This window comes from Delphinus delphis, chromosome 9 (genome assembly GCF_949987515.2).
Source record: "Delphinus delphis chromosome 9, mDelDel1.2, whole genome shotgun sequence".
NCBI lineage: Eukaryota > Metazoa > Chordata > Mammalia > Artiodactyla > Delphinidae > Delphinus > Delphinus delphis.
The window spans coordinates 83,946,340-83,963,025 of record NC_082691.1 but is presented as its reverse complement, the minus strand read 5'-3'; the positions used below and the strand labels follow the sequence as shown (position 1 = coordinate 83,963,025).

The 16,686-nt window shown below is 44.3% G+C and overlaps 1 protein-coding gene across 1 annotated transcript; it reads right to left on the bottom strand.

Annotated features, from left to right (window-relative positions):
* Positions 1-223: 223 nt before the first annotated feature.
* Positions 224-13,162, bottom strand: GARIN1B (golgi associated RAB2 interactor 1B). Its single transcript, XM_069540993.1, is given in 8 exon segments — positions 224-396; positions 398-465; positions 468-532; positions 2,890-2,901; positions 6,059-6,180; positions 10,409-10,661; positions 11,625-11,809; positions 12,914-13,162. Coding segments are annotated over 8 exon segments (1,014 nt in total). The 3' UTR covers positions 224-336.
* Between the last annotated feature and the right edge of the window lie 3,524 nt (positions 13,163-16,686).

Genomic DNA, 16,686 nt, shown 5'->3' with positions numbered 1-16,686 from the left:
CTACTGAAGCCTGAGCGCCTAGAGCCCGTGGTCCACAACGAGAGAAGCCACCGCAATGAGAAGCCCGCGCACCACCACGAAGCGTAGCTCCCGCTCACCGCAACTAGAGAAAGCCCGCGCGCAGCAACAAAGACCCAACACAGCCAAATATAAATAAATAAATTTATTTATTAAAAAATAAAATAATAATTTAAAAAAAAAGAAAGAAAGAGGCCCCCCACTCCCACCCCACAGCCTCCTGGAATTATCCCCAGGACCCTAGGACCTGAACCCAGACCTGAGGTAGAATTCCAGGCCTGTCCCAGGAAGGCAGCTGGATTAATCCCATCACCGTACCTATGAGTGGTACCAGCTGGGGCCGGCGGAGGCTGCCAGAGTGCTGAGGAGTGAGGGGGGGCTGCAGCCCAGTGGGGTTCTCTCTTTCCCACTCTCCATACGTGAACGACTCCCTCCAACTGAGGTCACGGTGCAAGGGATGGAGCCTTCGCTGGGACAGTTTTTTTCCAGGTCAAAAAGGGCATGCATTTGTGTACTTTAATTCACAGAGCACTCTCACAGAGGCCAGCCAACATTTGCGAGGTGCTTATTACGGGCCAGGCACTGTTCCAAACAGTTACAGGCGTCAATGCTCTTTTAATACTCACAACCACCCCCGAGAGGTCAGTGCTGCCACAGTCCCCGTTTGCTGCATGAGGATTCTGAGGCCCAGCAAGTTTAAGTCACTTACCTGTGGTCACAAAATGACGCAGCAAGGCCAGAATTCAAGGCCAGATAACCAGGCAACAGAGCCCGTGTTTTTACCACTACGTCATGTGAACAAGGCAGTACCAGTAAAAGGAGGCAACCAACGTGGCTTGGAGAGGTTAACCAAGTGAATTTCCCTAGGAGATTCAGCTAGCTGAACTGGCAATGGCCTTGAACCCAGATGGCCTGAAGCCAGAGCCTGTTTCTGGTCCACTTGGCTTCAGCTACTCAAAGGGTGGCTTGCAACCTAGCAGCCTCGGCATCACCTAGAGCATGTGAAAAATGCAGTCTCAGGTCCACCCAGACCCACTGAATCAGAATCTGCATATTAACAAGATCCTCAGGGGATCATTTGCACATGAAAGTTTGGGAAGCACTGTGATAGGTCACACCGCCCACTGATCGGGAGTTGAAAGATTCAACTACACAGGTAAGCTTGGGGACGCTGGCTTTTCCAAATGTAGCGCCCGCGCTCGCTCGCTCTCTCTCTCTCTCTCTCTCTCTCTCTCTCTCTCTCTCTCTCGTCATCCAGAAGTTCCAAGAGGCTGGGGTGTGACTGTCCTTCCAAACTGAAAGGGTACACTACCTCGCCCAAAGAGAAAAGAGGGGTTCCTTCAGCTCCGAGGAAAGAGCAGGGTCCTGAGGACACCCCAAGATGATTAATTGAAATCAGCCTAGGGGCATCTTGGGAACAACAGTTCCCACGACACAGATGGCCTGTGAGTCTGAAATTCTAGCTGTTCTCTCAAATCCTAGAAATAAGTTTGAAATATTCTCTATTTCTGTCTTCTTCAACTCTAATCTCATGCGGTATGTTTTGAGTGTATGTGTGTGTATGTGTGTGTGTCTGTGTTTGAATGTATGTGGAAAAACATTAATTAATGAATCACCATTGTATTAGCAGTCACATAATATGAGAAAGCACTTCTAGACTTGGAGAAAACATGGGCCAGCAATCAGCTCTATTTACCATATAGAACAGGGGTTGTGAACTGGCAGCCTCCGGGCTCACTTTGGTCTGTGGATACCTTTTGTTTGCTCACTAAGTGTTGGCCTGTACTGTACTTTAGTATTTTATGAAGTGGGGAGGGGGGGTATGTGATATAAAAATTCAGATTTTTGTTTTTTCTTGAAAAATCAGAGTATCTGGCAACCCCAGGCTTGTGTTGCAGCGTGGCAACAATTAGTTGAAGCTTTAATTGAAACGTTCACTTTTTCATGCCACTGTCCCCACCACTCAATGCTGAAACCAAGTGTCAGCCCAGCTGTTGTTTTACCAATGATAGAGTTGAGAGAAAACCCAGCCATTTCTTATATCTATGACACTTAGACTCTTTACTCCTCTATACCCCCTGCAGATGTTTGAGCTGCAACCCCTGGTTTGGATAAAAGTTGGCACAGCTCCCCTGGGATCTACACATTCCTCTAAATCTCTAAATATAACATGATATTCTGACTGCCTCCTGAGCCAATTTGGAGGAATAATTTCTTAGTGGTGTGGTGCACAAATATTTATTGAGCTCCTATTGTGTTCCCAGCCCTGTGCTTGCCACTGTAGAAATTCAGAGGCACCAGAAAAATTTAGTATTGGTTGAAGAAACAAGACTTAAGCCTATGAAACAATCAGGGATAGTATGTTGTATAAGAGAGGTTATGACCAAGGAGAGATTTGTCTGGGCAGGAAGGTGGCGTGAGTGGACCTGAAAGGTTAGGTAGGATTTAGGGTGGCATCAGGAGGAAGGGAGGAGAGGGGGATGAATAAGGCATGGGGAAGGGTAGCTGAGGTTTGACCAGAGCAGAAGATTTGGCTGGAGAACAGGAGGAGTCAGAGGGCTCCCATTTGAGGAGGGCACAGTGACCAGGTGAGATGGGTACGAGGGGAAAGTTCATGCAGGATCATCCATGCCAAAATGAGTGGATCTGGGGTAAACTAGAACCCAGAAATAAATCGGGAACAGGGCTGCTGTTTCCAGAATGGGTCATGCTGTCTCACACAGACTCTGCGTCTCTTCCTAGAAACCCCGCCTCATCCGCCTTGGCCAGCCCACTCGTACTTATCCTCTCTGACTCAGCTCAGACCCCAGGCCTTCTGGGACAGCTTCCCGGGAGGAGGGAGGGAGGCCTGTCTTTGTGCTCCTGTGGCACCCCAGGCTTGAGCTTTGAATGTTGCCTGGAAGGAGAGGTTATGTAATTTGGGGACTTACCCATCTGACTCCAAAAATTATAAACCCCTTGAAGGGGGTGCTGTGTCTTTCTTCACTGTGATTCCAAAGCCTTCAACAGTGTTAGGCACTTACCAAGTGCTCAGTGCATGCTTTTGAATGAATAAATGAATGAACGAACTAGCAGAAGATCGCTGCCGTGGTCCAGGCAAGAGATGATAAAGTGGACTAGGGTGGGATCTGTGGGAGTAGAAATGAAGTAAAGAATATAAGAAACATTTGAAAGAAAGGAATTAATAGGATTTGATGCCAAATTGACTATGGTGGCCAAAGATCCCGGAGGAACTCAACCTAAGGTACAGGAGGATGACGGCAACCCTGACAGCACCAGGAAAGTTGGGGTGGGGTACTAGAGGCAATCTTACTCCTATATCTGCAGAGCAGAAAATTCCCCGAGACAAGGGTGCCCCGTGCCCTCCGTTACCTGGACTGTCCTTTTTTTTCTCTGTCTTTCTGCTGCTCCTGGAACTCCAGCCATTTCAGGATCAAGAAAATGGAAATCAAAAGGAAAAGAATAGAGCATGAAACTCTCATTTTAAATCTTGTTTCCAGTTATATTTTTCCTGATGCAACAAAAGCTTTAGAGGCAGATATAAATGTGAAAAAGGCCAGCTGTGACTATATTGGGTGGGTGTGACGCATATTAAAGTAGCAGAAGAAAAAATAGGGAAGGGGGAGGCGGGATGGGGTGGAGTTTGGGCAGCAGAACCCAGGCTGCTGATTTTGCTGAGGTGGAGTGGGTGTGACTCCATCTGTTTGGTCCTGCGTCTTGGCCATTTATTTTATTTGCTGTACATTGCATGTTGCTGCCAACGTGCCAAAACTGCTATAACTGCAACCAGACTAGAACCTGCCTAAATGAGGAGAAAGATCATCACTCGGGGCTTCATGCTGAAAAATTAAAGAGAAGAAACTAAATGTCTGTACAAAGCAATTATTGAGACAAGGAAGCAAAAATTCAATGTTCCCTGTTTCTCACATCCCTCTGATCCGTCTTGTACATGACAGCCCAGACTCAGTTGCCATAGCTCCCTGGCTGGTCCCTCCACACCTAGCCTCCCTCTCTTCAAATCACTGTCACTGCTACAGCCAGCATGACCTTTTTAAAATGTACATGGGATCACACCACTTCCCTGTTTAAAATGCTGCTAAGGCTCCCATTACACTTAAAGTCTAAATCCATTTGCATGGCTTCCCAGCCCCTGCCTGGCTTGGTCCCTGCCCACTTCTACGTATGTCGTCCTACCACCATCCCCACTTCCCTACTGGCCTTCCTTCCCTTTCTCTGCACTCACCAAGCTTCTTCCTCAGGGCGAAGCCTCATTTGTCGCCTTACCCTGCACAGCTTTCTCCACCCTTTAACTGGCTTGTGCATGTTTCTCCTTCAGGTCTTTGACTCTTCTGACCTCCTGGAGATATTAAAAGCTGTCTGTGCCAGAGATTGCTAGTAGGTCCCGAGCATGCCCTTTTCCCTTCACCCTCCGGGGCAGAACATCTAATTTTGTGTTGGGCCCATGGCTATGTGGAATGGAGGCTGCATTTCCCAGCCTCCTTTGCAGCTGGATGTGGCCATGTGACTGAATTGTGACCAGTGAGGAATAAACAGAAGCCGTCCTTCCCAGAGTAATAAAGAAAATCTGTAAGTTAACATTCTAAGACAGTCAAAATATCTTGCTATTAGATATCAAATATCTTTCTCCATTAGAGTCCAGGGCTCTCCAGCTCAGCAATGTGACATCTTACCATCTTACATCTTCCTTCATTACAGATCTCTGTATGATATACAGAGTGACAACCACAGTATAAATTCTTTAACAGCGGGCAACTAACAAGTCTTTTTCTTGTGTTAATAGTTTTTCTACTTCCAGCTCAAGTTAGAATTAAAAATACAAGCTAATTTTTTTCTTTTTGGCCGCGCCTCGCAGCTTGCGGGATCTCAGTTCCCCGACCAGGGACTGAACCCCGGCCCTCGGCAGTGAGAGCGCAGAGTCCTAACCACAGGACCGCCAGGGAATTCCCTACAAGTTAATATTAATTGAGCGTTTATTACATCCTCCTGTAAATTTGCTGAGGATGGGCCGAGCACTTGATGCACGTGAGCTCATTGAATCCTGACACGATCTGCTTGAGGTTGGCAGTACTGCAATCTCTACTTTATAGGTGTAAAAACCGAGGCCCAGCAGAGTTAAGCAATATGCCCCCAAGGGCTCATAGTCAGAGTGGTGACTTGGGCCCAGGGTTGTGTGAGCTCTTACCCATTATGAGAGATTGCATCCTCTGAGCTCTCCTGGTTTTCAGTTTATCACTGGCATTCACAAAGAAAACTTTCTTTTTTTAAATTCTGTCTCTGAGTTGCTGGTCCCTGTTACGACAAAAATCTCCTTCTCTCTGACACCTCGTTTTTCTCTTCTGGTGACATTTACTGATTTTTTTCTGTTCTTCCTTTTCTTTGACACCACAAATCAAGTTCACTAGGACCCCGGTTCCCATTTTATCTTTGCTCTCTGGCCGTGGTGCCCTGTGGTCTAAGTGCTCTCGACCTCTGTCTCTCTCATACCAACCAGTCTTAAGACGCAACCCTTAGTCATCTGTACATGTAAGGACATTTCCTCAGGCATGGAGAAGACAGGCCTGCAGGAGGGAGCTTTCCAGAAAACGTTAAAAAAAAAAAAAGTGATACAGAAGCTCCATAAAGTTCAAGCAGAGGCCAGGTAAGTAGGTAACGGAACCCAGGGACAGATGATGACATTTTAAACAGCATTTTGATTACTTTTCTGTAGGACTAGAAACGAGTTTAGAAATTAGGTTTTACTTTTCCACCTGTGTTACTAATTTATTCGTAATATTGAAGAAGCTACTTTCCATTTTTTATAAAATTCCTCCTCTGGGGTCAAGCCCACGATGCTTGTGGAGAAGGAGAATTAGGCAAAGAGACCAGGAAAAGGTTGCCCTGAGTCAAGAATACAGACTGGATACTGAGGGGCAATACTTCATGCACCTCCCTGTGCCCATTAACCAAGATAACTTGGTTTCTGGATCTCCCAGCGCAGACCATCTGGGGACGTCATGCTGGCTGGATTTGAGTCATGTACCTGAACTGGTTGTGCTGGTGCAAGTCGGCAAAAATCTGAGAGAAGGCCTCACTCTCCCCCTTGGCCATCAGCTGCGTGAGGCTCTCGCTGGGCTGGGAGGCTTGGAGTTTCTTCTGCACTAACTAGATGGAGGAAAAAAGCAAAACCAGGTGTAAGTTCTCAGCATCTCTGCATTTTCCTAATATCATGGTACAGACCCTAAAGGTTAGAACTCAGTTGTCCTATCAGACAGAGCCATGCCAACTGCACAGAGAGGCAATTCTGAGGCCATATCTGTTTGTTTATACCTCCATACTGTTATAAATATCCTTTGGTGTCCCAAGAATAACATTGTCCCTGAAAACTTTAAACATAATTTAGTAGATAAGCTATTCTTATTAACATACCTTAATATGTTATTGAATAGCCTATTAATATAAACTTTAATAAAGCTTATGCTACTTGGTTTTATATTTAAATGGAAGGGGATTAAATGTTTATTGTTGGAATTTAATGTTTTTCAAATTCATTTCTCTAAGAAATATCCTACGTTGAGCTACTTTTTATGCCAGAGTAAAACTGCCTTTTTTCCTGTTGCCTGTGATACCCCAGAGATGCCCCAGTTGTGCACACTGCTCATAGCCATTCAATATTTATTGAATATCAACTACGTGCCAGGCACTGGGGAATCGAAGTGATGAAAACAGATAAAAATCTCGGCCTTCATGGATTTTGTGTTGTAACTCAAGTCAGGCTTCTGTTCATTATACTACAAGGCCTGGGGCAAAAAGGCCCAGGTAGCTTCCCTGAATTCTATCAAATATTTAAAGAAGTAGTAACACCAATCGTCACAAACTCAGAAATAGAGGAGGGAACACTTCCCAAATTACTCAGTAAGGTGAGTATTACCCTGATACCAAAGCCAGGCTATCACAAGAAAACTACAGACCAATATCTCTAATGAACATAGATGCAAAACTCCTTAACAAAATGCTAGGGAACCAGATCCAGTAATATATAAAAAGGATCATACACACCGTAACCAAATGGAATTTATTGCAGGAACATAAGGCTGGTTTAACATCTAAAAGTGAATTAATGTAATATACTATATTAATAGAATAAAGGACAAAATATGTGATCATCTCAGCAGATGGAGAAAAAGCATCTGACAAAATTTAATACCCACTCATGATAAAAATTCTCAATAAACAAGGAATAGAAGGGAATTTCCTGAACCTTATAAAGGGCATCTACAAAAATCCCATGGTTAACATCATGCTTAATAAAAGACTCGATGTTTTTCCCCTAATACCAGGAACAAGGCAAGGATATCTACTTTTGCTACTTCTATTAAACATTGTACTGAAGGTTCTAACTAATGCAATAAGGCAATAAACAAATAAATGGATCTAAACTGGAAATGAAGTTAAGCTGTCTTTATTCGCAGATGACATGAATGTATGCACATATGTAGAAAATCCCAAGGAATCCACAAAAACTACTACAACTAATAAACAAGATTAATACACAAAAACCAGTTGTATTCCTGTACATTTTCAATGACTGATGCAAAAATTATTAAGAAAACAATTCCATTCACAATAATATCAACAGCAATCAAATACTTAGGAATATATTGAACAAAAGAAGTGTAGAACTTGTAAACTGAAAGCTACAAAACATTGCTAAGGGAAATTAGATTGACATAAATGGAAAGACATTCGATATACATGTATTAAAAGACTCAATATTGTCAAGATGGCAATTTCCCCTAAATTGATATATAAATTCCACGTCCTTATCAAAATTCCAGCAGGAGTTTTTTTTTTTTGTAGAAATCGACAAGTTGATCCTAAAATTTACATGGAAATGCAAAGGATCTGGAATAGCCAAAACAATTTGAAAAAGGGCAAAATTGGAAGATTTACAACACCCAATTTCAAAACTTACTATAAAGCTACATTAATCAAGACATTGTGGGATTGGCACAAGAACAGGCAAACGAATCAATGGAACAGAATTGAGAAGCCAGAAATAGATCCTTACATTTATGGTCAATTGATTTTTGGCAAAGATGCCAAGACAATTCAATGTGGAAAGGATAGGCTTTTCAACAAATGGTACTAGGACAGTTGTATATCCACAGGCTAAAAAAAAAAAAAAGTACTTAAAAAAGTACCCTTACCTCACATCATTCACAAATATTAATTCAAAATGGATCAGAGACCTAAATGTAAGAGCTAAGTCTTCTAGACTTCTAGAAGAAAATATAGGATAACATCTTAGTGACTTTGGGTTGAGCAAAGAGTTTTTAGATACAACACCAAAAGCCTGATCCATAAAAGAAAAAATTGATAAACTGCATTTCATCAAAATTTTAAACTTCTGGGCTTCCCTGGTGGTGCAGCGGTTAAGAATCCACCTGCCAATGCAGGGGACACGGGTTCAAGCCCTGGTCCGGGAGGATCCCACACGCTGCGGAGCAACTAAGCCCGCGCGCTGCAACTACTAAAGCCTGCGCGCCTAGAGCCCGTGCTCTGCAACAAGAGAAGCCACCGCAATAAGAAGCCCGTGCACTGCAATGAAGAGTGGTCCCTGTTCGCCGCAACTAGAGAAAGCCTGCGTGCAGCAACAAAGACCCAACGCAGCCAAAAATGAAAATAAATAAAATAAATAAATAAAATAAAAATTTTAAACTTTTGCTCCTCAAAAGACATCATTAAGAAAATGAAAAGACAACTCACGGACTGGGAGAAAATATTTACAAATCATACATCTGATAAAGGACTTGTATCCAGAATATGCAAAGAACTCTTACAACTCAATAAGAAGAAAAAAATCAATTTAAAAATAGGCAAGGGACTTCCCTGGTGGTCCAGTGGTTAAGACTCTGCGCTTCCACTGCAGGGGGCCTGGGTTTGATCCCTGGTCAGGGAACTAGATCCCACATGCATGCTACAACTAAGAGTTTGCATGCCACAACTAAGAGTTTGCATGCCACAACTAAGGAGCAGGTGAGCTGCAACTAAGAAGCCGGCCTGCCTCAACTAAGACCTGGCACAACCAAATAAATAAATTAAATAGATATATATATTTTTAAGTTTCAAGAAAAATTTGAATAGAAATTTCACCAAGAAGATATATAAATGACTAATAAGCCCATGTAAAGTTGCTCGACAGGAAACCCTAATTAAAAACATAACACATCCACTAAAATGACTTTAATTAAAAAGATAATACTGGGCTTCCCTGGTGGCGCAGTAGTTGAGAGTCCACCTGCCGATGCAGGGGACACGGGTTCATGCCCCGGTCCTGGAAAATCCCACATGCTGCAGAGCGGCTGGGCCCGTGAGCCATGGCCACTGAGCCTGCGTCCGGAGCCTGTGCTCCGCCAAGGGAGAGGCCACAACAGTGAGAGGCCTGCATACCGCAAAAAAACAAACAAACAAACAAAAAGATAATACCATTGTTTTGTTTTTGTTTTTTTTTGGCCATGTGGCTTGTGGGATTTTAGTTCCCTGACCAGGGATTGAACCCAGGCCCTCAGCAGTGAACAGAGTCCTAACCACTGAACCGCCAGGGAATTCCCAACAATACCATTGCTGGTGAAGATGCGGAGAAACTAAAACCCTCATGCATTACTGGAGGGAATGTAAAATGGTACTGTCACCTTGGAAAACAGTTTGCCGGTTTAAACATAAACTTACCATATGACCCAGCAATTCCAATTCCTTGGAATCTACCCATGACAAATGAAAACATACCCTAACATACATCTATACAAAAACTTGTACACAAATGTCCACAGCAGCATTATTCATAATAGCCCCAGACTGGAAACAATCCAAATGTCCATCAACTGGTGAATAGATAAAACATGGTATGTCTATACAATGGAATACTATTCAGCAATTGAAAGGAATAAATTATTGATAGTCTGTGACTCTACCCTAGAGTTGGCCCCATGCTATGATATGGATGACCTTATGCTAAGTGAAAGAAGCCAGACACGAAAGCCTATATATTATAGGATTCCATTTATATGAAATGTTTCAGAAATATGAGTAGAGATTGAAGACAGATCAATGGCTGCCTAGGGCAGAAAGTAGGAACAGGGAATGGCTGCAAATGGGCATGAGGGAATTTTTTAGGGTGATAGAAATGTTCTAAAACTGGATTGTGGTGATGGTTGCACAACTCTATACATTTACTGAAAAATCTGAACTGTACACTCAGGCGAATTTTAATCAGTAAAGCTGGTTAGAAAAGGCCCAAGGCAAGGCTTCCCAGGGTGCCCCCGTATCAGCTCACTGAAGCTCTACAGCTCAGCTCTGACCTTGGCTGGAGGAGCCAATGGTACCCACTTACCTGTGAGTCTCCTGAGGGACTGCAGCTGTTCTTGGGTACCAGGCAGTGAGTGACGAGAATCCTAGGGTCTTTGGTGGTGATGGACAGGCCCTTCTGCAGAATTTGAACCAGTCGGATCCAGAAGTGGAAGACAGTCTGAGGATGGTCAGGGTGGAGCCTTAGGTAGTAGATCTTCTCCGTGACTGTCCTCAACCGCAGGACACGTTGAAAGCGGTCACAGACCTGGAGCTCCACAAACTTCAAAGGGAGAATCCTGAAGGCGTGAGGGAAGACACACATTGCTTCTGATCCAACCCTGTCTTCATTAAAATGAGGAGTGTCTCCTTCAGAACTGAGGCTTTGGTGGGTAGGAGAGAGAATGCTTAGCACAGTGGTGCTCAAACTTTGGGGAGATCAGATTCACCTGGGGAGCTTGTTTAAAATGCAGACGCCTCAAGATAACCCCAAAGATTCAGATTCAGTAGGTCTGGGGTGAGCCCCTGGAATCTGCATTCTAACCTCTACCCATCCTGCCATGATTCTCATGCTGGTGTTCCCTGGATCCTGCTTGAGAGGGACCGCCCGGGAGTAAGGTAGCTGGGATCATAGGGCTTTTCAATTTCCTTCTTGAGAGCACAACAGGAGCTGGGTCCCACTGTCCAGCTTGTCCATTCATTGACCTCAATGCCTCCATTACTCCTCCCAAAGGAGCTAAGATTCAAGGAGCTGGCTTTGGATCTAGTATTAGTCAGCTGGGTCTGGGCTGTACTTGCCATAGGTGTACCTAGAACATAATGGAGAGGTCTATCACTGAAGCAACATGGAGCAATGAAGGGTTTACTTGGGCTTCTGGGAGTATCTAGAGATTCCTGAGATATCCTACAGAAGAGGCTCAAACATCTAAAAGGGCCGTTTCATCCCCGACAAGCATAATGTTACAGCTCCAAGTGAGACTTCGCTCCACTCACTTTACCAGTAGGAAGACTGCAATGCAGCAAGTAACCTGTGACTCAAAAATTATTTGAGTCTAGTTAGTTGCATAAGGACTAGAACCTGCATCTCCCAGCCAGTGCTTCATCTGCCAGACTGCCTGGCTTCCTTGCCCCTTGGCCCCAAGTGGAGAGATTTCCTAAGAATTCAGTGCAGTGAATGCAGCGAGAAGGAAAGAGGGCGTGTAGACTGGCCCTCACTCCTGTCCACTTTATGGCCCCCCTTTGCCCCCCTTCAGGATGCTGACCTCTTCAGGATGATCTTGGGGGCTGTAGTTGGTTGGTTCCATGTCTGGCTCTGCCCATGGTGCCATTTGACGTTGGCCATGAAGAGGATGTTGGGAAGAGGCAGGCAGGGCACAGAGGAGGTCACCCCAAGGGCCATGGTGTTGGAGGCTTTGTAGATGCCTATCCAGTTCCTGCTCTTTTTGACCTGCAAAGCAGCACCCCCAGGGCACAGTCTGAGCACTGGCAGAAGCAGCAGTATGCTTTAGGCGAGAGGCACCATTCACGTTTTGGGCTGGATAATTCTTTGCTTGGGGGAGGAGCTGTCCTGTGCACGGTAAGATATTTAGCAGCGTCCATGGCCTCTGCCCAATAGATGCCAGGAGCAATCTCCACCCTCCCCCCATACAAATTGCGATAACCCCAAATGTCTTCGGACATTGCCAAATGCCCCCTGGTGGCAGGGGCAAAATCATCGCTTGTTGGGAACCACAGTTTAACCTATATTGGTTAAACAACTGTACCAGTATTTACTTTACCTACTATTAGCAATTGCCCACAAGAGTTCCTTGACGTGTGTCACACTTCTGTGAATCCTCCCTAGACTGTTTCCTGGATTTTCTTTGAAGAACCTGTCCTTTGGCACTTTCTTGAGGGGCCCTATTATCTCCTGCACCTTTTCTGCACTGTCAGGTCCCTGTAACTTCCAAGTTCTCTTTATTCTGGGTTCCATCTGGCCTGAGGGGAGCCCAGACAAGGAAACAAAAACGCACTGAGTGCCGTTGCACTAAAGCCTTTGCCTCCTGTGTTTCACGGAACAGCCAGGTCAGTCCCACCCTTATTACAATAGAGGAAACTGGGATTCAGGGTGTGCAGGTCACCTTCCTGATGACACCTCCTGATAAGAAAGCAGTGGACCGGACTCTGAGCCTAGATCTCTCTGGGCGTCCAGCTCCTATTCTTTCACCCACCAACATTTCTGTTCTGAACCCTCAAAGGGCAGCTCATTTTACTGCCTCTTTGTTCATCTGCTTTGAGCTGACAGCCTGGAAGAGGAAGTAAATCGAGGGAGGAAGCTACCAAATCCTCCACTCAGAGCAGACAACACTTGACCTCTCTCCCCAGAGTGACTGCAGGAGAAAACCTATCTGGAGCTCTGCAAAGTCAGGGTCAGATGGGGTAGCCTTGCCTCAGGTTCCTCTCTTTGCCTCAGTTGTCACTCCACTCCAGTTCCAGGGACAGACTCTCCGTCACATTGTGGGAACAGATTTAGAGGAATCAAGGAGTGCCATTCTGAGCGGCCCAAGAGTACCTGGACAAAGTTGCTTTCAAACACCACTGATTCAGGAAACAGGTTGAATTCTGGAGAATGAACCCTCTGGCAGAGCAGTGCCTCCTCCACACCCAGGCCCACTCCAGGATTTGGTTCCCTATCCACAGGAAAGAGGCCCCTGAATTCTTCCCAGGCATTCAGGGAAGGGAAGGTTGGATAGGATCTTGTGACTTTGGCTGCCTTCTTCGATTTGTTCCAAGTCTTTCTATGTGGAACTGATGACAGCATTTCCGCACATGCTCAGGGGCCTGTTGCGCATTTGTCCTGGGATCTCTCTCTTCCCTTCTGGCCTTGGGCAGCTGGCCAAGGCCTGGGACCACCAATCAGATCACAATGATGAATGGATGACATCATGAAAAACCAGGGCAGGCCTGCAGGAAAGGGAAATGCAGAGGAGCCTCCCTTTTCCTCCAGGGTGCTTTCACAGCTTGTTTAGTGCCCTGACAGGCCCCAGCCCTTCTCAGGACCTGAGCTCCCCCAGAACTTGCTAAGAAAGTACTGAACCAGGCACAAAGCAAAGAAGGAAGGCTGTTAGGAATCTCCTTCTGCTTCTAAAAGGAAAATACCCTCCCTGCCTTTCAACCCTCCCTTACTCTGAATGCGACTACCCCCAAAGAGTTTTCTTATTTATTTATTTATTTATTTTTCCCCAAAGAGTTTTAAAGGCTGTTGTCAATTTAAAACCCAGCCTTCCTGAGCTTTGTACCATGTGGGCCCCACATACCCTGGTTTATCTGCAGTAGCCTTTGCTGTTTCTGGAAGGAGTTGAGGGGCTGTAGGTGCCTGCTCTGCGTTCTCCTACAGCTGGCTGGCTACTTCTGCGGGCCTTATTTCCCTGAGGAAGTCACACTGAAGAACCGTAGAAACAAGTAGTTTCTTACCCAGAGGCTGGCTTGGTGAGGGTACCAGCTGAGAGGAACAGAATCCCAACAAGTAGCTCTGCTGGATCAACAAGCCCTACTTCCTCATCCTTGAGCCAGAGGAAGAAAGAGCCCAGATCTTGGGGTGGCTAGATCAGAGGCAAAGAATCAAGCAGCCTGACTGCTATTCAAGTCTATTTCAGGGAGAAATCACATTCTAGTTTGGACAAAATTCCAGAATCTATTAATCATCAAGGAACATTCACCATCAAGGTTAAATACAGTCAATTTAGAAAAGCAATCTGACAACCAACATATGCAAAGTACAAGCATGGAGGTTTATTTTTGTGTTTCATTAACAAGTCAGGGAGAAGGCTGAAAGGTCACAGGCTTCCCTTATCTGATTCATTCAGCTCCCTCTCCGAGTCGTTTCCATTACGCCCCTGCTCTATCGGCTCCCTCATGGCTAAAGCAACTTCTGCACTCACGTTCCTTGTTTTCTTTTGTTTACCATGTGGGAGAAATGTCCTCTATGGTAACATTCTCTAAGGATGGGGTCAGAGACTGCATCCTGTGGTTTGCATTTCCCTGGAAACAACATACAGTACAAAAGTGATGGCAGTCATACGCGGATATGATGCTTTTCACAGTTAAAGCTTACCTGCAACAGTAAATCTTATTGGCTTAGATACATGGTTTGGATATATTTGGCCATTGAGACATTCAAAAATTCCCTTCAATATGGAAGATGACTTTTTCTCTTTACAAGCCTGTTGAGCCCATTTTTGTGGTGTGTAGAGGGTGGCTTTTTAGCACCCAGTCTAAATAGCTAATTGTGAGGAAGCAAGTTTTCAGCTCTAAACAAAATGCTAAACAATGATAAAATGGTGCCTTAAGTTCCTATTCCTTCCTACCCGCCCCCATCAAACCTCAAAAACTAGCACACTGAATCTTTAAAAAAACATTTGACAGATACTTAGTTGTCTGTCCCAATATCCATTCTCTCCATTCCTTTAGTAATAGAATGGTTGGTTTTTAGTTGGACACAAGTTTCTGGAATAAATATGTCATTTCCTGGCCTCCCTTATAGCTAGGTAAGCCATAGGACAAAAAAAAAAAAAAAAAAAAAAAAAAAAAAAGAGGTAAACTCAAGTGTTGGGTGAAATTTCTATGAGGAATCATTATGGGAAGGGGATATGCTCTTTTCCACTCCTTGTTTTTCCCTTCTGACTGGAATACAGACTTGATGGCTGGAGCTGGAGCAGCCCTTTTGGGCCATGAAGTGGCATGCCAAGGATGGTAGCATAGCAAGATAAAAGGGCTCCAATTCATTGCGAATCATAAAATTATCATATAGTCCTGAACTCTGTACCTCCAGACTTCTTTTAAGTATGAAAGAAATAAAGGTTTTCTGTGACTTTGAGCCAGACTTAAAACAAGCTGATAGAACTATATAAAATGACTATCTACTCTTCTGGGCAAATTTTACAGGAAATTATGGTACTATTTACCAATAATTCTAAGCAATGAAGAAAATAGGGTTAATTTACAATCAAGTTGGACCTTAAGAATGACAAACATAATTTCTGGAAAAAGTTGTATAAATATATATTCCAGTAATATGAGTAACTTATTGGTTTTGTTTTTCTGTGTATACATTGATGTTGATGCTGTCACAATTGTTGACTTTTGCACATTTACTGATGAGCACTTTGGTGAGAGTCTCCTCGACTATGTTGACTGTCCTTTGGTTTGAGGCTAAAGTCACTTGGGCAGGGTTGGGTATCATTTCAAAAGCTTTGTCAAGAATGACCAGGAAGGACTTCCCTGGTGGTCCCGTGGTTAAGACTTCACCTTCCAATGCAGGGGGTGCGGGTTCAATCCCTGGTCAGGGAGCTAAGATCCCACATGCCTCAGGGCCAAAAAACCAAAACATAAAACAGAAGCAATATTGTAACAAATTCAATAAAGACTTTGAAAATGTCCACATCAAAAAAATCTTAAAAAAAAAAAAGAATGATCAGGATATCTGGTTGTCAGTTGAGGCTGGGCCCAGGTTTTGTGGGGTTTAAAGCTTATACAATTTTGGAGACTCTTAAAAATAAAAAAGACTGGAAGGAGGGGTGAGTCAGGCGTTATTGTTTAATGGGTACAGAGTTTCAGTTTGGAAAGATGACCAGGCCTCAGAGATTCGTAGTGGTGTTGTTTGCACAACAATGTAAATGTATGTACTGCCACTGAACTGTAAACCTAAAAATGGTTAAAATAGTAAATTTTACATTGTGTGTCTTTTACCACAATTAACAAAAATGCTGGAGCATAAAAAATGAAATTTTAAAATCCTACAAAAGTATAATACAAAATTGCTGGAAGTCCTCCTAGGGTCTTGGAATAGCCCCTGTGATTAAGGAACCCTGAAGCTTAAGCTTTATTATCTTCATGGTAAATATGTTCCATTTAAATACGTGTCACTATTTTTTAAAAAAACTGGAACTTCCCTGGTGGCGCAGTTGTTAAGAATCCGCCTGCCAATGCAGGGGACATGGGTTCGATCCCTGGTCGGGGAAGATCCCACATGCCGTGGAGCAACTAAGTCCATGCGCTGCAACTACTGAACCTGTGCTCTAGAGCCTGCGAGCCACAACTACTGAAGCCCACGTGCCCTAGAGCCTGCATACCACAACTACTGAGCCCACGTGCTGTAACTACTGAAGCCCGAGCGCCTAGAGCCCGTGCTCCGCAACAAGAGAAGCCACTGCAAGGAGAAGCCCTTGCACCGCAATGAAGAGTAGCCCCCGCTCACTGCAACTAGAGAAAACCCGCGTGCAGTAAAGAAAACCCAATGCAGTCAAAAATAAAAAAATTAAATTAAATTAAAAAAATTTTAAAATT